The 24,471-nt window shown below is 29.0% G+C and overlaps 8 protein-coding genes across 9 annotated transcripts in view; 3 read left to right on the forward strand and 5 right to left on the reverse strand.

The window, feature by feature from the left end:
• Positions 1–24,471, reverse strand: part of LOC119688877 (spindle assembly checkpoint component mad1-like) — a 124,846-nt gene that overhangs the window by 11,187 nt on the left and 89,188 nt on the right. The gene's annotated exons all lie outside the window — the stretch shown is intronic.
• Positions 1,797–2,896, reverse strand: LOC119688881. Its single transcript, XM_038103545.1, has 2 exons — positions 2,603–2,896; positions 1,797–2,549 (listed from the first exon to the last, which is right to left on the reverse strand). Exons 1-2 carry the CDS (start codon positions 2,804–2,806, stop codon positions 1,980–1,982), a joined length of 774 nt encoding a protein of 257 aa, XP_037959473.1. The 5' UTR covers positions 2,807–2,896; the 3' UTR covers positions 1,797–1,979.
• On the forward strand, positions 4,094–4,613 carry LOC119688893. The gene is made up of 2 exons (XM_038103557.1): positions 4,094–4,284; positions 4,350–4,613. The coding sequence occupies exons 1-2, from the start codon at positions 4,158–4,160 to the stop codon at positions 4,535–4,537; spliced, it is 315 nt and encodes a 104-aa protein (XP_037959485.1). The 5' UTR covers positions 4,094–4,157; the 3' UTR covers positions 4,538–4,613.
• Positions 5,938–6,855, reverse strand: LOC119688885. The gene is made up of 2 exons (XM_038103548.1): positions 6,275–6,855; positions 5,938–6,044 (listed from the first exon to the last, which is right to left on the reverse strand). Coding segments are annotated over exons 1-2 (543 nt in total). The 5' UTR covers positions 6,817–6,855; the 3' UTR covers positions 5,938–6,043.
• On the reverse strand, positions 11,866–12,385 carry LOC119688895. The gene is made up of 2 exons (XM_038103558.1): positions 12,195–12,385; positions 11,866–12,129 (listed from the first exon to the last, which is right to left on the reverse strand). The coding sequence occupies exons 1-2, from the start codon at positions 12,319–12,321 to the stop codon at positions 11,942–11,944; spliced, it is 315 nt and encodes a 104-aa protein (XP_037959486.1). The 5' UTR covers positions 12,322–12,385; the 3' UTR covers positions 11,866–11,941.
• On the forward strand, positions 13,583–14,682 carry LOC119688883. The gene is made up of 2 exons (XM_038103546.1): positions 13,583–13,876; positions 13,930–14,682. Exons 1-2 carry the CDS (start codon positions 13,673–13,675, stop codon positions 14,497–14,499), a joined length of 774 nt encoding a protein of 257 aa, XP_037959474.1. The 5' UTR covers positions 13,583–13,672; the 3' UTR covers positions 14,500–14,682.
• Positions 19,484–20,005, reverse strand: LOC119688896. Its single transcript, XM_038103559.1, has 2 exons — positions 19,815–20,005; positions 19,484–19,749 (listed from the first exon to the last, which is right to left on the reverse strand). The coding sequence occupies exons 1-2, from the start codon at positions 19,939–19,941 to the stop codon at positions 19,562–19,564; spliced, it is 315 nt and encodes a 104-aa protein (XP_037959487.1). The 5' UTR covers positions 19,942–20,005; the 3' UTR covers positions 19,484–19,561.
• Positions 21,203–22,302, forward strand: LOC119688884. The gene is made up of 2 exons (XM_038103547.1): positions 21,203–21,496; positions 21,550–22,302. The coding sequence occupies exons 1-2, from the start codon at positions 21,293–21,295 to the stop codon at positions 22,117–22,119; spliced, it is 774 nt and encodes a 257-aa protein (XP_037959475.1). The 5' UTR covers positions 21,203–21,292; the 3' UTR covers positions 22,120–22,302.

Consider the following 24,471-nt stretch of genomic DNA (forward strand, 5'->3'; position numbering starts at 1 on the left):
TGAATGCTGATATGATCGCTTCATTTCACATAAATGACATAGCATCACCCTAGGCTGTGCTTGTTATCTTATAAAGCAGAAATGATTTATGCAAAATAGGTTGATTTAAGGATTTACAAGGACAAGAAATCATAATAATAAAAACACCAAAAGAAAAGGAATCAAAAAGCGACAAACAGGAACAAGCCGAAATTGCCATTTAAGTGTACAATGTGTAAAATTAAATGTGTGATGTGTAATGAGGAACAAGGAATGAGTAATGCAACGCAAAGCAAAATATAATTCATTTAATTATTTTTAATTTATTTATTTTTTTTACTGCAATAAAAAGAATAGATCCCATACTGAAGTATTCTCATATATATTAAGAAGCTCCAACACAACAATGCAGATTTAGATTTCACATAAACACTATATATCACTGTATTTCACTCTTATTGCGACTTCCTGCAAAATTTGATAAAAACTATATCACTTCATTAAATTTCCAGTAACATGTTTCAAATACTCACTACATGCATAATAGGTAGGTAATAGATTTGTGACAGATCCGTGATAAATGCGCTATAGGTATGTGATAGGTATCAGTTATTATCCTTATTAACCACAATATCCTAATTTGTTCATTTCTCACCGTCTCAGTGAGTGACTTGCCAATGCCTCAACCTGATATGTTGAAGTGAATATCATGGTTGTAATATGAAGATTAGCATTCTTCAGCAAAACAAAAACAAAAACGAATCTAAATTTTCACAAGTACAAAACATTTCTTTAATGTTTGAAAGAAATATACAGATGAAAAGAATAGTTAAATTGTCTGACAGCAGTGCAGTCACCTAAACCAATATCAGACTAAGAAAGATTTCTGTATTAATAACGCAAAAATAGGCTCCTTCAAACAAACTTACAGAATGTTATACCATAATCTGAAGACTTTAAAATACTTTAATGAAAAATATACTCGCAAAAATACACATAAAATAAACATAAAACTTAGTACTGAACTACTAAGACTCAGTTATGTTCCCTACGAAAATGGCAAAAACGTGTGTCTTCTCTGGGAAGTCTGGAAAGTCATTAAGAAAATCACCCCATTCATCTTTGTGATAACTTATAATAACCAATGAAACCAATTTTTCCTACTGCGACTAATTTGTGATATTTACCAAAAGAATCGAATAAAGAATATACACTTTATACAGCCTTAAATGTGTATGTTTAATTTCCCAATAGATCAAAACTTTAAAATGGATACATTCGTGATTTGTTCAAACGGAACACTCTTTAAAAGCTTCTTAGGCAGTAGATAGTGTGATAAAAATGTATAGTCAACGTTCTCCAAATTAAGAATATTGGTACGCAGTTGCAAGTATTTAATATTTGAGGTTCCTAGCTAGTATAAAGAAAATTATAGCATTTGCATTTTCTTTTAATTATAAGATATTACCAAATATCAGACAAACTTGCGAAAAATTCTCCGACTGACTTCAAAAGACGTACACCTTTCGTGGAATATATATTAATCAAACTGCACCAGTACTTAGAAAAATCGAATATAAATGATTTGTAAAAACTTTTATTCAAAAATATTTGAAACTCTTTAATTGTAAATAGATTTTAACTCAGTTTAATTATTGAATTCTTTACTGGATATGTTAATGTTAACTGGCATATATCAAAGAAAATATTTTAGAAAATTCTATCTGACATCTATAGATGCAATCAAATATGGAGTAAAACACTCAATGTTACAATATTTTTTTATTAAGTTTTATTCTATCTTAGCAACGACTTCTTAAACTTTTTTCACTATTTTCTTAGAATGGGATACTTTATTAAACGATTAAGTCTAATGTTGACTCACATATAATAAAAAAAAAACTAAGCATTTAATACGAAACTGATTATAAACGTTTTTTTTTCATCTTCAAATGATTTTTAGACTTCAATAAGTAGAGTTATAGTAATGATTTTTAATCCTAGTTGCGATATAACTTTTCAACACTTTTTACGCTCAGCACCAGCATATCCAATTGTAATAAGAAATTGCGCCTATAGTCCTTATCATTAACGACTTTAATAAAGAAGTTTTCTATAGATTCTCTAGCTGATATCTTCAATGTATTAATATCGTTCAGAATAGCCCTCAGCGTGACACATTGAAATGCAGCGTTATGCATCAGCTGAAATTCACGCTCCATATATAGTATGAAAACCAATACGGTTGAGAAGTCCAACAACGAATTGTTCACAATATTTGGGTTAGCTTTCAAATAAATTTCTGCTTGCTGGAAATTGTCAATTTTATTATAATCGTGCAGTACATTTGCATTGTCAACCAAAAGATTTAAGAGGCGGCGAGTAATCTGCAATTTTAACCTGTCTTTATATTCCTCACCATTTGCCACGTTAGGACCGCGATATTGCGTCTTATAAATATGATATGCGACAAATGAGCAGTACAACGACTGTTGTTTTATTTGCCTGCAGAACTCTATATCAGCTGTGTTTAGTGCCATCTCATCAATAGAAAGATTTTCATAGACGTTCTGAAAGTAAAATATATGTAATTTTGTAATTTTATGTTTATTCAACGACCTACAGATAAAGGTAGATATCCATTGTTACTAACACTAACCATGAACAATGCTCTTGCTGCTCGTTCATTGAGATCAAAACGTTTCATTTTCAACGTGTGCTCCTGTTGTGCTAAATTGAACGAAACTTCGAAGAGATTCTTAACGCAATTTTTCAAGTGGACAGCACGCTGTTTAGCAAGAACAATTTCCGATTCTTCACAAACCATTTTAAGGATCTTTACAAAACCACTTCTTTGGATTTCTTTGAAGTCAATTTATAATTTTGACATAAAATTGCACGTACAATACAAACCAAATTGTTTTATATAAAACTGTCAGAACAAAATTAAATAACAAAAAATTAGCTTTCACTGTATCGAAATATAAATATTTCTGTAAATATTTCAATGTAATGAACGCAGGTTCTGTAAAAATAAACTCCGAAGTATGAGGTTTTAGCTTTTGCGAACGGTTGCATATGAAATTTAAAGAAAATCTGAAAGAGACGTAAGTTTTGTCATGCACTGAATGCACTTGCACTTGTATTTCGTGAAGTACTATAATATATATTTATAATATACAAAAAAAAAAATATATATATATAAAATGTATACATTTTAAATGCTTAAAAAGATTAAAATTTTACCTTTCTATCAAAATATAATATAAATTAACTATATAAGATGAAATATTTAGTTACTTTAGCTTTACAATTTGAAAGTAAATATCACAATAAATTCGAAAATTCACGATAAGTTTTTTAATATGATTAGCCACTTAAGATTAAAACTCGAAAATACAATCATCATCAATGTGTTAATATATAATTAAGCATAGATAAGCCTTATATGGCGTTTACGCTGCCCGCAAATGTCTCATTTCAAATCAGTCATTTGAAAGTGTTTACATTCATTTGTTCTCACATTAAACAGCTGATTTGTCAACGTGCCTGTTGCTTTAGTTTTTGGCTTGTGCTCAAAAATATATTGATGAAAGTAAAATATACCTTTAAAACTTACAATATAAACTGAAAACTGAAAGTATTTAGCTTTTTAACTTATTTTATTTTTCGATTTTGTTCACCTTAAATGAGCTGATTTATTGATTATAAGCGCATTTATATAAAAGCACTTTGTATGGTAAATTCCCTTCACTAGTGGCAATAATAAGCAAAATCGCCTAAAAGAGACAGTGTAAATGAGCTATAAATTGAAATCACATATGTTTCACTTTTTCTATCTCGTTATATGATATTAGCTCCTATAAAAAACTCTAAGTACTCGATACCTGAAAACGGAAAAAAATCAACAAACAAGGGAGTGTCAAGAATGTATAACATATATCATTGCCTTGCTTAATAAATAATGCTATTTAGTTTTTAAACCACATATTCTTGACAGAATACAAATAACATGACGACCATAGTTATATCTTTTTAGAGGTATGTAGGGTGACATTCACATGTTTGTATTCAAAAACTTTTTATTTCATTCTCTTGACATTTATGTTTTTGTGTTTTAAAACAATTTTGCAGCAGAAATTAATACATTTTTAAACACATTTACCAAAAACATTAAAATGTATCATATTATTCAAAAGTTGATCCGAATTAGAGAGGAACATCCACAAATTTACAAAAGAACTGAGAGATTATTCCAAGAACATACAAAACTAAGTCAAGGGTTGACTTTGGTGGAAGTTCGAGGTAAACAAGAATCTCACATTTTATATGTATTTTATATATAATAATATTTTCATCATATATTGTAGAAAAATATCAAAAAATGTATAATGAAGTGTTCCCAATTTCACCGGATGAAAATATTATGGTGGAGTTTCTGCTTAGCATACATTTAATGTCAACCCACCGAAAACGCGGTGCAAGTCAAATATTTTATTTGGCTGAACCAAAAATTGATATAGTATCCTTCATCCGTGACACTAACTATACCGAATAATGGTACTGAGTACCCGTATATTACATAAATCTACTTTATTCACCACTTTATTCAGACTTCTTATTATATCTGATGTATAAATATTGTGCTTTGCATAATATTAAAGATTAATAAAAATTTTTTTTAATATAAATAAATTCGTTATTAAATAACTTTCTAAATTCAAGATGTTTGTATAATATGGACTCCAAGGTAAACAGTATTCATTTAGTATTTAAACTACGCATTGTTGTATGACATCGTTAAAATAGACCTTTAAGTAATGTACTATCAAAATTTCATGATATTTAACGACATGGAAATAGAGTCCTATTAAAACCCCCACACATTGCATCATAGACCTATGTTTTCTGATATGAACGTTTTTGTTCGATCAAAGTATAAAAATCACGCCGCCGAATTGAAATAAACCTCTAAACGTCTCATAATAGTTTTAAAATAACCTTATACATATATTCAAACAAAGGCGCCAGCAATAAACAATATGTAGCATAGCCGTTCTAATAACAATTTCTCTCACAGTTCTTCAGAAAGAAGTGCATACTAATGACATAGATGTGGGTATAGGTATAAAATACCCATTAAGATAATATGAAAACGAAAACATTATATAGAGAGATAACGGTACTAAAGCAACTATAAAAACTCTTCAATTCTGAACCACCAAAACTAAGTCAAAAATTATGAAATCTCATATTAGAGCTACTGACTACGAATCAAATAATACCTGTTTGGATAGCCACTAATGCGGAATTTGACAATAATAAAATAATTATCAACTTTTTAAAGGAATATATACGAACTCTCTCATGGAACATAAACTTGAATGGTTGTGCGACTGAATATAATTATAACAATAGAATGAAGTAATAAAAACGCAGAGTCATTGTTTAAATTAATTAAATAAAATTGTCTATGTACGGACTAATTTTAGACTAGATTAAACTTATACAGAGTTTAGCAATTGGTCCGCTATTAAAATATGCATGTGTAAATACAATTGTTTTCATATAAAACACACTACACTTGAACTAGTGTTGTGTAGAGCTTGTTCCGCTAACGACTGGTATAATACTACTACGCTAGTATGTCCTCATACTGGACACATTTGAGTGAAATATGTGCATATATAGTACACCTAACCTATAATTACTATACGCAAAAATAAATTTAAATTTCGGAATCCTCACAGTTAAAATATTTAATTTTAAAGAAAATATTGACACTAATTTAGTGTCAATAATTTTAAATACAGTATTTCAAATTTGAGCTTCCCTCTCCTATTACTTTTCAAGATTTATTAAAGATGTTTGCCTGAGTATTTTATATACTTACATTTCATTTTCTTCTAAACTTAGTTTTAATAATTTCATTAAAAAAATACTTCCTTGTAGTGCCAAAATATTTTATTGTTTCTGTTATATTTACCAAAAAAAAACAAAAATGTCTGGTTCATAAAGCAGTTGTGAAGTGGACTCCAGCATAGGTTATCATACGTCTGACGGACCTTGAAATAAAATAAATAAAAAATCAACAATATAATTTCTAAAGCAAGATAATATAACTCAATGTCATCAATATAAAATTAAATAAACATGCATTAGAAAATATTATCGAATTAATCGAAATATTATAATATAATCATTTAATTTTATCTTTCTTATTAAGTAGGAATTTATAATATTTTAATAATTTTATAAAACTAGTTCAATAACAATTACGAATAAGCATACATACTAATAACGACGTTTTGGTTGAGTTATGAAGCTTTTCTTCGAATCGGAAGAGTGTGTAGCTTTCTTCCTTTCTGCAAGTATTTGCGCAACAGCTGATTTAGAACTCGGTGAATCTTTCTTATAGAAAACATTATCAAGACGTGGATAATGCTCGTATGTTTTGAAGTTTTCTTCAACGTCTAACTGTTTGCGTCTCGCATGGGTATAAGGACCTGGTCGTAAGCCAATCAACTTTTTCTCAGAATTTTTATATGCATCTTGCACAAAGTTCATTCGTTCATCGATATTTTTAAATTCGCTACCATTTGATGAATTTCTTGTACCATTTTTACTAGAAAAATTTTCTTTCGATTTGCTGAACTTTTGTGAACAGCTTTTGCTTCCGTGGACCGAAACCGTGGGCGTGGGTTCGATTGGTTTCTTATTGATAAGAACCCTCTTGTAGGCGTTGGCGTCCATTAGTCCGTCAGAGAACATGGAACGTACCTGTACTGCTGGGCTTCCTAAGGTTCTAAGAAAATTTATTAAAAGTTTACCAGACATTTTGTTTGCAAAATTTAGAAACCCTTAAATCCAAAAATATATACGAAGAATTTTCTTTATAAATTTTTAAACCGACTGTAGTTAAAATTTGTAAAAAGTTAAATATTTAAAATTTTTAAAAATATGCACGCCTACTTATATACAATAGAGTTTGTTTATATAAATATACTTTACATCGTATAGTAAATTGACAACTCAAAATAGGAAATAAGAAATCAAAAAATGCAGACTCTAAAAAAGTAAGAGAAAATACTGATCCGTAATAAAACAATTTTGATTTAATCAGGTTTGCCATAATACACAATACAATCAATTTATATGATTGTTTTATAAAACTAGATGCTTTATGTTTCTTTAAAGAACTCCATTCACAGTTCTTAATATATTTTTAATCTAAGTGTAAACATTTAAATATTTTCTTGTTTTACATTAAATACTTTTAAAAGCTTCGCGCATCTTAAGTGTCAGTAAAATTAAAAAAAAAATTCATTAGTCAGACTCATTAATCATCAAGATGGAATAATAATATTAAACCAAGTTTTGATCTGTCTGGCAAAAATTATGCATTTAATAAACCAATTAAAAAATTTGATTACTCAACAGTAGTACCGATAGAAAACTGTTTTCCGAACTATGACGTCAACCTATGAAGGAAACCTCAGTATTTATTGGGTAAGTGGCATTCTTAATTTCACCATAAATTCTAATTTATTATTTCGTCAAGTAATTCAATCTAACAACGGAGTGAATTGAGTGAATGGAGTGAATAGAGTGAGTCATTGTTATTGTTTTATTTTAAAGATTTTATTTAAAACGAATATTTCCCTTAGTTTGATTTACTTTGGAATATTACTTAAAGTTCGATTTAAGAACTATAAGTATTTTCTGTTGTTTTGCCATTTGTAGGCTATTTGGGTTAAGGTTGCAGCTTCCTTGGATTTGTTAGAAAAATTCCTTTGGCAACACCCAATCATTTCAATAGAAACATTGCCTTCACAACACAAATAATGCAAATGCTTTTGTTTTGTTTCAAAAACTATTTTACATTAACCAATTCATTGACATTTTATTAAAGATTTACTTTTGTCAAAGCTAATGTCTCATAGAATGCATTTATATTGTCTCTCAAAGTAGCTTTATATCTTAACCGACATTAAAGGTTGATGATATTTAAATTTGATGGTGAAAGTATTAACAAAAGAATAATTACCAATTAATATATAACAATAAAACATTTATATATTAGTTGTAGTAGTTTTTCTTTCGATGCTAATGCAGAGTACTCTTATTTACATTAATTTGACAAGGATGTATATTTATTTAAAATGAAGTTTTAAAATAACATAAAACTAAGGAACCCCGCGTTATGCTAAATAGCAGTTCGATGTAACTTATTATCAGTAAAGATAATAATAAAGAATGTTACATGGATATATGTAATATTCTATATGCAATATATTATACTGCTTTTACATGGATTTTGTATAAAAAATGACTTACATTGCTACATATTTATCAAATTAAAAATGATAGTCTAAACATAGCTATGAAAAATTTTTCAAATTAGTAAAAATTTGTAAGAAACGTCAAAAGGAAATATTTATTTGATTTATGATTTTCATTGCAGATTTTAATTCTTTACTTTAATTAAATACAAATCGCATATCGCCATAGATATGTATCGCTTAAAAAATTATATTTCGGAACTGAGTAAGGCGTATCCTGGCGTACTTGAAAATATCACGAAAATTTTTGAGGATTATTATGACACAAGGCGCGCCTTTACTATATCTCAGCTACAGGGTATGTATAAAACACTAATTGTTATCATAAGCAATAACAATAAAACACCATTGTAATATATTTTATAAGCAATATTAACTAGGGTCGTCCAGAAAAGACCTTTAGTTACAAGTGTAAAATAATTTTATTACTTTTCTTATATTGCATTATATACTACATTTTTTCCCTAGCTGAGTTCTACATGCGAACCAATTCGCATATACCTCAAGAGTTCAATTATATAATGAAGGAAATATTACTCAATATTCCAAATATGGCGTGCACCCGAAACGGGGAGAACGAAGTTCAATATTATCTACTAAAGTTAAAGGAAGTTGAGAAATTATTTAATCCTTGATAGTAGCATTCAACACTGAATTCTTTCAACACTGTTCTTTTTATTATCAGTTTAATCAACTTTAATAAATTTTAAATAAAAGTTTTTATTCAAGACATGGTTTTCTTTTTTTCTTTATAATATTAAATATAGTCCAATAGGTTCTACCTAAAATCACAAATAATTTATTTACGATGAATGTATTTACCTAATTAATAAAATATAGAATATTCTTCAATATAACTGCGTAAACTAAAATAACAAATTATTCATTTCACATCATGCATACAAAAAAGATACTTTAGAGCCTCTGTAATTAATTAATTATGGTAGGAATAAATCTATATGAAATAAGTAAGTTAGAATAAAAGAATGAAAACTTTATATTTTAGATGTAATGGGGGCTATTTGGTTAAGAGAGGCTAAGTTGCTTCAAATAAGGACATCAAAAAAATTCGATTTCAAAAAAATAAGGGGAAAAGAATCCTATAAGGGGGACTGGGGTTTCCGTTCATATAGGTTTTACTTTATAAATTAAATCTTGATAAGAAATTGTAGTTTTTTCGCAACTGGAGGTGAATCACGAAAACATATTAAATAAATAGCCTTATTATTATAAAAGAAATTGATTTGAATAAAATAACTATTTTAGTACAAAATGCAAATTTATTTACAAACACAATTAATTTATATTGAGCTGCGCAAATGTGACTTATTTTTGTGTGTAAATAAAATAATTCACAGAAACCTATTCAGAGATATATTGGAACACACAAGCCGTTTTGTTATCAGGCATCATACCTTAAGTACCATATGAAAGATGATATAATACTCAAGTAGAAGGTAAAAAAAAATTTAGATATGATAAATTTAGATATAGCTACTTAGTAAGATTGGTGGAAAAATGAATTCAATTGGAGTTCTCTGGTTGTCAATACATTGAATTTCTATTGAAACAATTACTTATAGTATAATCGCTGTTGTTCTCTATGTAAATTAATCAAAATATCAGTCAAAAATTCTGTTTTCATCTAATCTGTGATCAAAAAAGAAAGTTGAGAATGAAGATTGCTGCATTTATTTCCAAAATTTGTAAACCAAATTTGAAAGCGTATTTGAAAGCGTGAACAAACGACATGTTAAAAAAATTTTTAAAATCGCTTGCATTTATTGTTAAATTGTGACTACATAAACCAATTCATACTTGGTTGTCTAGAATTGGATATAATGTAAGCACCACATAAATAGATACTGTCTAATATGATAGTCTAGATTTGGTTAGGTTATGCTGGTGGACCAAAAAGGCCACGCGTAGATCATTAAGGTCTATTGCGATACTAGACCAGAGTCTTAATTTTTTAGCAATACTGTGCATCGCTTAGGTTATGAGTGTTATTAGGATTTCGACAGAAACCTCAGGTATGTGCTCAATCCGGTAAAACTGACAGTGCCTGTGTATTTTTGTGAAGTTCTCGAGAGAGCCGGGCAGTTGAACAGCAGATGCTTCAAGGTTTCATTTACATCCGGCTCGTTACATTTTCTACAAGCATCACTGCGAATTAGTTGTGAATTTAGTTGTGATATTATGCATGTGATACGACCAGAAAGTGACCTGTCAATACATCAATTAATGTTCTACAGTTCCTTCGGCTAGACGAAGTAATCTAATCAAATTTAGACGAATTAGTCTGAATAAAGTAAAATTATTTGATTAACAAGAAAGTAACTTAAGCTACAAAGTTGAGCTTAAGCTTAAATCAAAAATTAATTTCTTTGAAATCATTTCCTCAGTTATTTTGTTTTTACATCATTATTCTTATTAGAAAAGAAGCGTTACTTTCCAAATCTATGAGTTATATTAATATAACCTTGCAGAGAGTGTTATAAGTTAAATTGAACTGATTGTCGTCGTTGACAAATTCAAGTGTATCCCTTGACTCTAAATGCTTCACCTAACTGGATGCAATGAAAGTAGAACGATAGTATTAAATTCGTTTGCTGGCAAATACTGGGTTCAACCCAGTATTAAAAGTGATAGCTAAATAGCTAATTAAAAAACCTGCGATTAATCTAACTTCAGATCTATAGCAAAACCGTCATTTTTATTACTGCCTAAAATGAAATATTTATACTGCCTTAGACCTTTAGAATTGGTACAACCCTTCTCGAACAGCTTACATTCAAGTTTATGTTCGATGAGAGAGTTCGTATATATTCCTTTAAAAAGTTGATAATTATTTTGTTATTGTCAAATTCCGCATTAGTGGCTATCCAAACAGGTATTATTTGATTCATAGTCACTAGCTCTAATATGAGATTTTACAATTTTTGACTTAGTTTTGGTGGTTCAGAATTGAAGAGTTTTTATAGTTGCTTTAGTACCGTTATCTCTCTATATAATGTTTTCGTTTTCATATTATCTTAATGGGTATTTTATACCTATACCCACATCTATGTCATTAGTATGCACTTCTTTCTGAAGAACTGTGAGAGAAATTGTTATTAGAACGGCTATGCTACATATTGTTTATTGCTGGCGCCTTTGTTTGAATATATGTATAAGGTTATTTTAAAACTATTATGAGACGTTTAGAGGTTTATTTCAATTCGGCGGCGTGATTTTTATACTTTGATCGAACAAAAACGTTCATATCAGAAAACATAGGTCTATGATGCAATGTGTGGGGGTTTTAATAGGACTCTATTTCCATGTCGTTAAATATCATGAAATTTTGATAGTACATTACTTAAAGGTCTATTTTAACGATGTCATACAACAATGCGTAGTTTAAATACTAAATGAATACTGTTTACCTTGGAGTCCATATTATACAAACATCTTGAATTTAGAAAGTTATTTAATAACGAATTTATTTATATTAAAAAAAATTTTTATTAATCTTTAATATTATGCAAAGCACAATATTTATACATCAGATATAATAAGAAGTCTGAATAAAGTGGTGAATAAAGTAGATTTATGTAATATACGGGTACTCAGTACCATTATTCGGTATAGTTAGTGTCACGGATGAAGGATACTATATCAATTTTTGGTTCAGCCAAATAAAATATTTGACTTGCACCGCGTTTTCGGTGGGTTGACATTAAATGTATGCTAAGCAGAAACTCCACCATAATATTTTCATCCGGTGAAATTGGGAACACTTCATTATACATTTTTTGATATTTTTCTACAATATATGATGAAAATATTATTATATATAAAATACATATAAAATGTGAGATTCTTGTTTACCTCGAACTTCCACCAAAGTCAACCCTTGACTTAGTTTTGTATGTTCTTGGAATAATCTCTCAGTTCTTTTGTAAATTTGTGGATGTTCCTCTCTAATTCGGATCAACTTTTGAATAATATGATACATTTTAATGTTTTTGGTAAATGTGTTTAAAAATGTATTAATTTCTGCTGCAAAATTGTTTTAAAACACAAAAACATAAATGTCAAGAGAATGAAATAAAAAGTTTTTGAATACAAACATGTGAATGTCACCCTACATACCTCTAAAAAGATATAACTATGGTCGTCATGTTATTTGTATTCTGTCAAGAATATGTGGTTTAAAAACTAAATAGCATTATTTATTAAGCAAGGCAATGATATATGTTATACATTCTTGACACTCCCTTGTTTGTTGATTTTTTTCCGTTTTCAGGTATCGAGTACTTAGAGTTTTTTATAGGAGCTAATATCATATAACGAGATAGAAAAAGTGAAACATATGTGATTTCAATTTATAGCTCATTTACACTGTCTCTTTTAGGCGATTTTGCTTATTATTGCCACTAGTGAAGGGAATTTACCATACAAAGTGCTTTTATATAAATGCGCTTATAATCAATAAATCAGCTCATTTAAGGTGAACAAAATCGAAAAATAAAATAAGTTAAAAAGCTAAATACTTTCAGTTTTCAGTTTATATTGTAAGTTTTAAAGGTATATTTTACTTTCATCAATATATTTTTGAGCACAAGCCAAAAACTAAAGCAACAGGCACGTTGACAAATCAGCTGTTTAATGTGAGAACAAATGAATGTAAACACTTTCAAATGACTGATTTGAAATGAGACATTTGCGGGCAGCGTAAACGCCATATAAGGCTTATCTATGCTTAATTATATATTAACACATTGATGATGATTGTATTTTCGAGTTTTAATCTTAAGTGGCTAATCATATTAAAAAACTTATCGTGAATTTTCGAATTTATTGTGATATTTACTTTCAAATTGTAAAGCTAAAGTAACTAAATATTTCATCTTATATAGTTAATTTATATTATATTTTGATAGAAAGGTAAAATTTTAATCTTTTTAAGCATTTAAAATGTATACATTTTATATATATATATTTTTTTTTTTGTATATTATAAATATATATTATAGTACTTCACGAAATACAAGTGCAAGTGCATTCAGTGCATGACAAAACTTACGTCTCTTTCAGATTTTCTTTAAATTTCATATGCAACCGTTCGCAAAAGCTAAAACCTCATACTTCGGAGTTTATTTTTACAGAACCTGCGTTCATTACATTGAAATATTTACAGAAATATTTATATTTCGATACAGTGAAAGCTAATTTTTTGTTATTTAATTTTGTTCTGACAGTTTTATATAAAACAATTTGGTTTGTATTGTACGTGCAATTTTATGTCAAAATTATAAATTGACTTCAAAGAAATCCAAAGAAGTGGTTTTGTAAAGATCCTTAAAATGGTTTGTGAAGAATCGGAAATTGTTCTTGCTAAACAGCGTGCTGTCCACTTGAAAAATTGCGTTAAGAATCTCTTCGAAGTTTCGTTCAATTTAGCACAACAGGAGCACACGTTGAAAATGAAACGTTTTGATCTCAATGAACGAGCAGCAAGAGCATTGTTCATGGTTAGTGTTAGTAACAATGGATATCTACCTTTATCTGTAGGTCGTTGAATAAACATAAAATTACAAAATTACATATATTTTACTTTCAGAACGTCTATGAAAATCTTTCTATTGATGAGATGGCACTAAACACAGCTGATATAGAGTTCTGCAGGCAAATAAAACAACAGTCGTTGTACTGCTCATTTGTCGCATATCATATTTATAAGACGCAATATCGCGGTCCTAACGTGGCAAATGGTGAGGAATATAAAGACAGGTTAAAATTGCAGATTACTCGCCGCCTCTTAAATCTTTTGGTTGACAATGCAAATGTACTGCACGATTATAATAAAATTGACAATTTCCAGCAAGCAGAAATTTATTTGAAAGCTAACCCAAATATTGTGAACAATTCGTTGTTGGACTTCTCAACCGTATTGGTTTTCATACTATATATGGAGCGTGAATTTCAGCTGATGCATAACGCTGCATTTCAATGTGTCACGCTGAGGGCTATTCTGAACGATATTAATACATTGAAGATATCAGCTAGAGAATCTATAGAAAACTTCTTTATTAAAGTCGTTAATGATAAGGACTATAGGCGCAATTTCTTATTACAATTGGATATGCTGGTGCTGAGCGTAAAAAGTGTTGAAAAGTTATATCGCAACTAGGATTAAAAATCATTACTATAACTCTACTTATTGAAGTCTAAAAATCATTTGAAGATGAAAAAAAAACGTTTATAATCAGTTTCGTATTAAATGCTTAGTTTTTTTTTTATTATATGTGAGTCAACATTAGACTTAATCGTTTAATAAAGTATCCCATTCTAAGAAAATAGTGAAAAAAGTTTAAGAAGTCGTTGCTAAGATAGAATAAAACTTAATAAAAAAATATTGTAACATTGAGTGTTTTACTCCATATTTGATTGCATCTATAGATGTCAGATAGAATTTTCTAAAATATTTTCTTTGATATATGCCAGTTAACATTAACATATCCAGTAAAGAATTCAATAATTAAACTGAGTTAAAATCTATTTACAATTAAAGAGTTTCAAATATTTTTGAATAAAAGTTTTTACAAATCATTTATATTCGATTTTTCTAAGTACTGGTGCAGTTTGATTAATATATATTCCACGAAAGGTGTACGTCTTTTGAAGTCAGTCGGAGAATTTTTCGCAAGTTTGTCTGATATTTGGTAATATCTTATAATTAAAAGAAAATGCAAATGCTATAATTTTCTTTATACTAGCTAGGAACCTCAAATATTAAATACTTGCAACTGCGTACCAATATTCTTAATTTGGAGAACGTTGACTATACATTTTTATCACACTATCTACTGCCTAAGAAGCTTTTAAAAAGTGTTCCGTTTGAACAAATCACGAATGTATCCGTTTTAAAGTTTTGATCTATTGAAAAATTAAATATACACATTTAAGGCTGTATAAAGTGTATATTCTTTATCCGATTCCTTTGGTAAATACCACATATTAGTCGCAGTAGGAAAAATTGGTTTTATTGGTTGTTATAGGTTATCACAAAGATGAATGGGGTGGTTTTCTTGACAACTTCCTAATGTCAAATATGCCCTTTTAGTTTGTTATCCATTTAAATGAGATTGGTAAGAAGTCGGAGATGTCTTCTCATTGCTTTTATGGTAATTGCTGGTTACGTTTATATTGCGCTGTCCATATTTTATTTGGACTATATTAGAGATTATATTGTTTTCTTATATCAACTTATAACTATGGCACTAAAATAATGGTTCAAAAAGTTGTGTGTAATTTTTCATATAAGTCATTGATATTGATGTTTATTGGATAGAGTAGAGCCTCAAATGTAACATTTTGTTTACAGTATCTATTCCAGTAAATAAGGTAAACACGCATTGGATTTACAATAGAGTATTTTCTTTTTTATTAATGCTTTAGGGATAATACCTACATAAGAGAACAATTTTACGAATAAATGTGTGCTGAAGGGCGAACTAATAACAGCGAATGCTGATGATTTTAACACAATGCTTGGGTTTTCATAATTGTTTCTATTGGTCTACGTTGCCAAGTTGGTCTACGTTTGCGTAGTTGGTCTTAACTGATTTATTTAATAAATATTATAGAAATTCAGTGGTGATTTTTCTCGTACTTTTATATCGCATTGTTTATATATAAAATTTTATAAAGTAACCTGAGTTTTGTTATAAACGTCGATTAAATTTATAAAAATTTATTCGTTTTTTAAATTTTAGAAATTAGAAATCGCATATCGCCATAGATATGTATCGCTTAAAAAATTATATTTCGGAACTGAGTAAGGCGTATCCTGGCGTACTTGAAAATATCACGAAAATTTTTGAGGATTATTATGACACAAGGCGCGCCTTTACTATATCTCAGCTACAGGGTATGTATAAAACACTAATTGTTATCATAAGCAATAACAATAAAACACCATTGTAATATATTTTATAAGCAATATTAACTAGGGTCGTCCAGAAAAGACCTTTAGTTACAAGTGTAAAATAATTTTATTACTTTTCTTATATTGCATTATATACTACATTTTTTCCCTAGCTGAGTTCTACATGCGAACCAATTCGCATATACCTCAAGAGTTCAATTATATAATGAAGGAAATATTACTCAATATTCCAAATATGGCGTGCACCCGAAACGGGGAGAACGAAGTTCAATATTATCTACTAAAGTTAAAGGAAGTTGAGAAATTATTTAATCCTTGATAGTAGCATTCAACACTGAATTCTTTCAACACTGTTCTTTTAATTATCAGTTTAATCAACTTTAATAAATTTTAAATAAAAGTTTTTATTCAAGACATGGTTTTCTTTTTTTCTTTATAATATTAAATATAGTCCAATAGGTTCTACCTAAAATCACAAATAATTTATTTACGATGAATGTATTTACCTAATTAATAAAATATAGAATATTCTTCAATATAACTGCGTAAACTAAAATAACAAATTATTCATTTCACATCATGCATACAAAAAAGATACTTTAGAGCCTCTGTAATTAATTAATTATGGTAGGAATAAATCTATATGAAATAAGTAAGTTAGAATAAAAGAATGAAAACTTTATATTTTAGATGTAATGGGGGCTATTTGGTTAAGAGAGGCTAAGTTGCTTCAAATAAGGACATCAAAAAAATTCGATTTCAAAAAAATAAGGGGAAAAGAATCCTATAAGGGGGACTGGGGTTTCCGTTCATATAGGTTTTACTTTATAAATTAAATCTTGATAAGAAATTGTAGTTTTTTCGCAACTGGAGGTGAATCACGAAAACATATTAAATAAATAGCCTTATTATTATAAAAGAAATTGATTTGAATAAAATAACTATTTTAGTACAAAATGCAAATTTATTTACAAACACAATTAATTTATATTGAGCTGCGCAAATGTGACTTATTTTTGTGTGTAAATAAAATAATTCACAGAAACCTATTCAGAGATATATTGGAACACACAAGCCGTTTTGTTATCAGGCATCATACCTTAAGTACCATATGAAAGATGATATAATACTCAAGTAGAAGGTAAAAAAAAATTTAGATATGATAAATTTAGATATAGCTACTTAGTAAGATTGGTGGAAAAATGAATTCAATTGGAGTTCTCTGGTTGTCAATACATTGAATTTCTATTGAAACAATTACTTATAGTATAATCGCTGTTGTTCTCTATGTAAATTAATCAAAATATCAGTCAAAAATTCTGTTTTCATCTAATCTGTGATCAAAAAAGAAAGTTGAGAATGAAGATTGCTGCATTTATTTCCAAAATTTGTAAACCAAATTTGAAAGCGTATTTGAAAGCGTGAACAAACGACATGTTAAAAAAATTTTTAAAATCGCTTGCATTTATTGTTAAATTGTGACTACATAAACCAATTCATACTTGGTTGTCTAGAATTGGATATAATGTAAGCACCACATAAATAGATACTGTCTAATATGATAGTCTAGATTTGGTTAGGTTATGCTGGTGGACCAAAAAGGCCACGCGTAGATCATTAAGGTCTATTGCGATACTAGACCAGAGTCTTAATTTTTTAGCAATACTGTGCATCGCTTAGGTTATGAGTGTTATTAGGATTTCGACAGAAACCTCAGGTATGTGCTCAATCCGGTAAAACTGACAGTGCCTGTGTATTTTTGTGAAGTTCTCGAGAGAGCCGGGCAGTTGAACAGCAGATGCTTCAAGGTTTCATTTACATCCGGCTCGTTACATTTTCTACAAGCATCACTGCGAATTAGTTGTGAATTTAGTTGTGATATTATGCATGTGATACGACCAGAAAGTGACCTGTCAATACATCAATTAATGTTCTACAGTTCCTTCGGCTAGACGAAGTAATCTAATCAAATTTAGACGAATTAGTCTGAATAAAGTAAAATTATTTGATTAACAAGAAAGTAACTTAAGCTACAAAGTTGAGCTTAAGCTTAAATCAAAAATTAATTTCTTTGAAATCATTTCCTCAGTTATTTTGTTTTTACATCATTATTCTTATTAGAAAAGAAGCGTTACTTTCCAAATCTATGAGTTATATTAATATAACCTTGCAGAGAGTGTTATAAGTTAAATTGAACTGATTGTCGTCGTTGACAAATTCAAGTGTATCCCTTGACTCTAAATGCTTCACCTAACTGGATGCAATGAAAGTAGAACGATAGTATTAAATTCGTTTGCTGGCAAATACTGGGTTCAACCCAGTATTAAAAGTGATAGCTAAATAGCTAATTAAAAAACCTGCGATTAATCTAACTTCAGATCTATAGCAAAACCGTCATTTTTATTACTGCCTAAAATGAAATATTTATACTGCCTTAGACCTTTAGAATTGGTACAACCCTTCTCGAACAGCTTACATTCAAGTTTATGTTCGATGAGAGAGTTCGTATATATTCCTTTAAAAAGTTGATAATTATTTTGTTATTGTCAAATTCCGCATTAGTGGCTATCCAAACAGGTATTATTTGATTCATAGTCACTAGCTCTAATATGAGATTTTACAATTTTTGACTTAGTTTTGGTGGTTCAGAATTGAAGAGTTTTTATAGTTGCTTTAGTACCGTTATCTCTCTATATAATGTTTTCGTTTTCATATTATCTTAATGGGTATTTTATACCTATACCCACATCTATGTCATTAGTATGCACTTCTTTCTGAAGAACTGTGAGAGAAATTGTTATTAGAACGGCTATGCTACATATTGTTTATTGCTGGCGCCTTTGTTTGAATATATGTATAAGGTTATTTTAAAACTATTATGAGACGTTTAGAGGTTTATTTCAATTCGGCGGCGTGATTTTTATACTTTGATCGAACAAAAACGTTCATATCAGAAAACATAGGTCTATGATGCAATGTGTGGGGGTTTTAATAGGACTCTATTTCCATGTCGTTAAATATCATGAAATTTTGATAGTACATTACTTAAAGGTCTATTTTAACGATGTCATACAACAATGCGTAGTTTAAATACTAAATGAATACTGTTTACCTTGGAGTCCATATTATACAAACATCTTGAATTTAGAAAGTTATTTAATAACGAATTTATTTATATTAAAAAAAATTTTTATTAATCTTTAATATTATGCAAAGCACAATATTTATACATCAGATATAATAAGAAGTCTGAATAAAGTGGTGAATAAAGTAGATTTATGTAATATACGGGTACTCAGTACCATTATTCGGTATAGTTAGTGTCACGGATGAAGGATACTATATCAATTTTTGGTTCAGCCAAATAAAATATTTGACTTGCACCGCGTTTTCGGTGGGTTGACATTAAATGTATGCTAAGCAGAAACTCCACCATAATATTTTCATCCGGTGAAATTGGGAACACTTCATTATACATTTTTAGATATTTTTCTACAATATATGATGAAAATATTATTATATATAAAATACATATAAAATGTGAGATTCTTGTTTACCTCGAACTTCCACCAAAGTCAACCCTTGACTTAGTTTTGTATGTTCTTGGAATAATCTCTCAGTTCTTTTGTAAATTTGTGGATGTTCCTCTCTAATTCGGATCAACTTTTGAATAATATGATACATTTTAATGTTTTTGGTAAATGTGTTTAAAAATGTATTAATTTCTGCTGCAAAATTGTTTTAAAACACAAAAACATAAATGTCAAGAGAATGAAATAAAAAGTTTTTGAATACAAACATGTGAATGTCACCCTACATACCTCTAAAAAGATATAACTATGGTCGTCATGTTATTTGTATTCTGTCAAGAATATGTGGTTTAAAAACTAAATAGCATTATTTATTAAGCAAGGCAATGATATATGTTATACATTCTTGACACTCCCTTGTTTGTTGATTTTTTTCCGTTTTCAGGTATCGAGTACTTAGAGTTTTTTATAGGAGCTAATATCATATAACGAGATAGAAAAAGTGAAACATATGTGATTTCAATTTATAGCTCATTTACACTGTCTCTTTTAGGCGATTTTGCTTATTATTGCCACTAGTGAAGGGAATTTACCATACAAAGTGCTTTTATATAAATGCGCTTATAATCAATAAATCAGCTCATTTAAGGTGAACAAAATCGAAAAATAAAATAAGTTAAAAAGCTAAATACTTTCAGTTTTCAGTTTATATTGTAAGTTTTAAAGGTATATTTTACTTTCATCAATATATTTTTGAGCACAAGCCAAAAACTAAAGCAACAGGCACGTTGACAAATCAGCTGTTTAATGTGAGAACAAATGAATGTAAACACTTTCAAATGACTGATTTGAAATGAGACATTTGCGGGCAGCGTAAACGCCATATAAGGCTTATCTATGCTTAATTATATATTAACACATTGATGATGATTGTATTTTCGAGTTTTAATCTTAAGTGGCTAATCATATTAAAAAACTTATCGTGAATTTTCGAATTTATTGTGATATTTACTTTCAAATTGTAAAGCTAAAGTAACTAAATATTTCATCTTATATAGTTAATTTATATTATATTTTGATAGAAAGGTAAAATTTTAATCTTTTTAAGCATTTAAAATGTATACATTTTATATATATATATTTTTTTTTTTGTATATTATAAATATATATTATAGTACTTCACGAAATACAAGTGCAAGTGCATTCAGTGCATGACAAAACTTACGTCTCTTTCAGATTTTCTTTAAATTTCATATGCAACCGTTCGCAAAAGCTAAAACCTCATACTTCGGAGTTTATTTTTACAGAACCTGCGTTCATTACATTGAAATATTTACAGAAATATTTATATTTCGATACAGTGAAAGCTAATTTTTTGTTATTTAATTTTGTTCTGACAGTTTTATATAAAACAATTTGGTTTGTATTGTACGTGCAATTTTATGTCAAAATTATAAATTGACTTCAAAGAAATCCAAAGAAGTGGTTTTGTAAAGATCCTTAAAATGGTTTGTGAAGAATCGGAAATTGTTCTTGCTAAACAGCGTGCTGTCCACTTGAAAAATTGCGTTAAGAATCTCTTCGAAGTTTCGTTCAATTTAGCACAACAGGAGCACACGTTGAAAATGAAACGTTTTGATCTCAATGAACGAGCAGCAAGAGCATTGTTCATGGTTAGTGTTAGTAACAATGGATATCTACCTTTATCTGTAGGTCGTTGAATAAACATAAAATTACAAAATTACATATATTTTACTTTCAGAACGTCTATGAAAATCTTTCTATTGATGAGATGGCACTAAACACAGCTGATATAGAGTTCTGCAGGCAAATAAAACAACAGTCGTTGTACTGCTCATTTGTCGCATATCATATTTATAAGACGCAATATCGCGGTCCTAACGTGGCAAATGGTGAGGAATATAAAGACAGGTTAAAATTGCAGATTACTCGCCGCCTCTTAAATCTTTTGGTTGACAATGCAAATGTACTGCACGATTATAATAAAATTGACAATTTCCAGCAAGCAGAAATTTATTTGAAAGCTAACCCAAATATTGTGAACAATTCGTTGTTGGACTTCTCAACCGTATTGGTTTTCATACTATATATGGAGCGTGAATTTCAGCTGATGCATAACGCTGCATTTCAATGTGTCACGCTGAGGGCTATTCTGAACGATATTAATACATTGAAGATATCAGCTAGAGAATCTATAGAAAACTTCTTTATTAAAGTCGTTAATGATAAGGACTATAGGCGCAATTTCTTATTACAATTGGATATGCTGGTGCTGAGCGTAAAAAGTGTTGAAAAGTTATATCGCAACTAGGATTAAAAATCATTACTATAACTCTACTTATTGAAGTCTAAAAATCATTTGAAGATGAAAAAAAAACGTTTATAATCAGTTTCGTATTAAATGCTTAGTTTTTTTTTTATTATATGTGAGTCAACATTAGACTTAATCGTTTAATAAAGTATCCCATTCTAAGAAAATAGTGAAAAAAGTTTAAGAAGTCGTTGCTAAGATAGAATAAAACTTAATAAAAAAATATTGTAACATTGAGTGTTTTACTCCATATTTGATTGCATCTATAGATGTCAGATAGAATTTTCTAAAATATTTTCTTTGATATATGCCAGTTAACATTAACATATCCAGTAAAGAATTCAATAATTAAACTGAGTTAAAATCTATTTACAATTAAAGAGTTTCAAATATTTTTGAATAAAAGTTTTTACAAATCATTTATATTCGATTTTTCTAAGTACTGGTGCAGTTTGATTAATATATATTCCACGAAAGGTGTACGTCTTTTGAAGTCAGTCGGAGAATTTTTCGCAAGTTTGTCTGATATTTGGTAATATCTTATAATTAAAAGAAAATGCAAATGCTATAATTTTCTTTATACTAGCTAGGAACCTCAAATATTAAATACTTGCAACTGCGTACCAATATTCTTAATTTGGAGAACGTTGACTATACATTTTTATCACACTATCTACTGCCTAAGAAGCTTTTAAAGAGTGTTCCGTTTGAACAAATCACGAATGTATCCATTTTAAAGTTTTGATCTATTGAAAAATTAAATATACACATTTAAGGCTGTATAAAGTGTATATTCTTTATTCGATTCTTTTGGTAAATATCACATATTAGTCGCAGTAGGAAAAATTGGTTTTATTGGTTGTTATAGGTTATCACAAAGATGAATGGGGTGATTTTCTTAATGACTTTCCAGACTTCCCAGAGAAGACACACGTTTTTGCCATTTTCGTAGGGAACATAACTGAGTCTTAGTAGTTCAGTACTAAGTTTTATGTTTATTTTATGTGTATTTTTGCGAGTATATTTTTCATTAAAGTATTTTAAAGTCTTCAGATTATGGTATAACATTCTGTAAGTTTGTTTGAAGGAGCCTATTTTTGCGTTATTAATACAGAAATCTTTCTTAGTCTGATATTGGTTTAGGTGACTGCACTGCTGTCAGACAATTTAACTATTCTTTTCATCTGTATATTTCTTTCAAACATTAAAGAAATGTTTTGTACTTGTGAAAATTTAGATTCGTTTTTGTTTTTGTTTTGCTGAAGAATGCTAATCTTCATATTACAACCATGATATTCACTTCAACATATCAGGTTGAGGCATTGGCAAGTCACTCACTGAGACGGTGAGAAATGAACAAATTAGGATATTGTGGTTAATAAGGATAATAACTGATACCTATCACATACCTATAGCGCATTTATCACGGATCTGTCACAAATCTATTACCTACCTATTATGCATGTAGTGAGTATTTGAAACATGTTACTGGAAATTTAATGAAGTGATATAGTTTTTATCAAATTTTGCAGGAATTCGCAATAAGAGTGAAATACAGTGATATATAGTTTTTATGTGAAATCTAAATCTGCATTGTTGTGTTGGAGCTTCTTAATATATATGAGAATACTTCAGTATGGGATCTATTCTTTTTATTGCAGTAAAAAAAATAAATAAATTAAAAATAATTAAATGAATTATATTTTGCTTTGCGTTGCATTACTCATTCCTTGTTCCTCATTACACATCACACATTTAATTTTACACATTGTACACTTAAATGGCAATTTCGGCTTGTTCCTGTTTGTCGCTTTTTGATTCCTTTTCTTTTGGTGTTTTTATTATTATGATTTCTTGTCCTTGTAAATCCTTAAATCAACCTATTTTGCATAAATCATTTCTGCTTTATAAGATAACAAGCACAGCCTAGGGTGATGCTATGTCATTTATGTGAAATGAAGCGATCATATCAGCATTCAGTGTTGGCACTTCTATCTCGGAAACATCAATTTAGTGCGGAGTTTTTTAAGAAATAAAATATAAAATCTTTACCAAAACGCAGACAAAAAATATTTATTTTGTGAAAATTTTTAGAGTGCGTAACACCTAAAACAAGAAAGGGTTTCGATATTCTGTATATCACAGTCACATCATAGCAAATAAATAATTGCCTTCGTTCGAAATTAATTCAACTGTTGCATTGAGAGTTTTTTCATACTTATCATATTTTGTTTTCGAACAAAAGCATATTTCGAAAAAACCATACACCCGTGAGTATGAGTAACTTCTATTTTAAAAGTTCGCATGATGGGTGTGGCAGTGGGAGGAAAACCATGAAAAAATTTTGGAATC

The sequence above is a fragment of the Teleopsis dalmanni genome, chromosome X (genome assembly GCF_002237135.1).
Source record: "Teleopsis dalmanni isolate 2A chromosome X, ASM223713v2, whole genome shotgun sequence".
NCBI lineage: Eukaryota > Metazoa > Arthropoda > Insecta > Diptera > Diopsidae > Teleopsis > Teleopsis dalmanni.

Excerpts from the sequence above, each read along its gene's own strand:
- LOC119688881 (XM_038103545.1), bottom strand. The coding sequence starts at position 2,806 with ATGGTTTGTGAAGAATCGGAAATTGTTCTTGCTAAACAGCGTGCTGTC. Across the intron at positions 2,550-2,602 it reads ATGGATATCTACCTTTATCT|AACGTCTATGAAAATCTTTC; the intron begins GTAGGTCGTTGA and ends TTTTACTTTCAG.
- LOC119688893 (XM_038103557.1), top strand. The coding sequence starts at position 4,158 with ATGTATCATATTATTCAAAAGTTGATCCGAATTAGAGAGGAACATCCA. Across the intron at positions 4,285-4,349 it reads GACTTTGGTGGAAGTTCGAG|AAAAATATCAAAAAATGTAT; the intron begins GTAAACAAGAAT and ends CATATATTGTAG.
- LOC119688885 (XM_038103548.1), bottom strand. The coding sequence starts at position 6,816 with ATGTCTGGTAAACTTTTAATAAATTTTCTTAGAACCTTAGGAAGCCCA.
- LOC119688895 (XM_038103558.1), bottom strand. The coding sequence starts at position 12,321 with ATGTATCATATTATTCAAAAGTTGATCCGAATTAGAGAGGAACATCCA. Across the intron at positions 12,130-12,194 it reads GACTTTGGTGGAAGTTCGAG|AAAAATATCAAAAAATGTAT; the intron begins GTAAACAAGAAT and ends CATATATTGTAG.
- LOC119688883 (XM_038103546.1), top strand. The coding sequence starts at position 13,673 with ATGGTTTGTGAAGAATCGGAAATTGTTCTTGCTAAACAGCGTGCTGTC. Across the intron at positions 13,877-13,929 it reads ATGGATATCTACCTTTATCT|AACGTCTATGAAAATCTTTC; the intron begins GTAGGTCGTTGA and ends TTTTACTTTCAG.
- LOC119688896 (XM_038103559.1), bottom strand. The coding sequence starts at position 19,941 with ATGTATCATATTATTCAAAAGTTGATCCGAATTAGAGAGGAACATCCA. Across the intron at positions 19,750-19,814 it reads GACTTTGGTGGAAGTTCGAG|AAAAATATCTAAAAATGTAT; the intron begins GTAAACAAGAAT and ends CATATATTGTAG.
- LOC119688884 (XM_038103547.1), top strand. The coding sequence starts at position 21,293 with ATGGTTTGTGAAGAATCGGAAATTGTTCTTGCTAAACAGCGTGCTGTC. Across the intron at positions 21,497-21,549 it reads ATGGATATCTACCTTTATCT|AACGTCTATGAAAATCTTTC; the intron begins GTAGGTCGTTGA and ends TTTTACTTTCAG.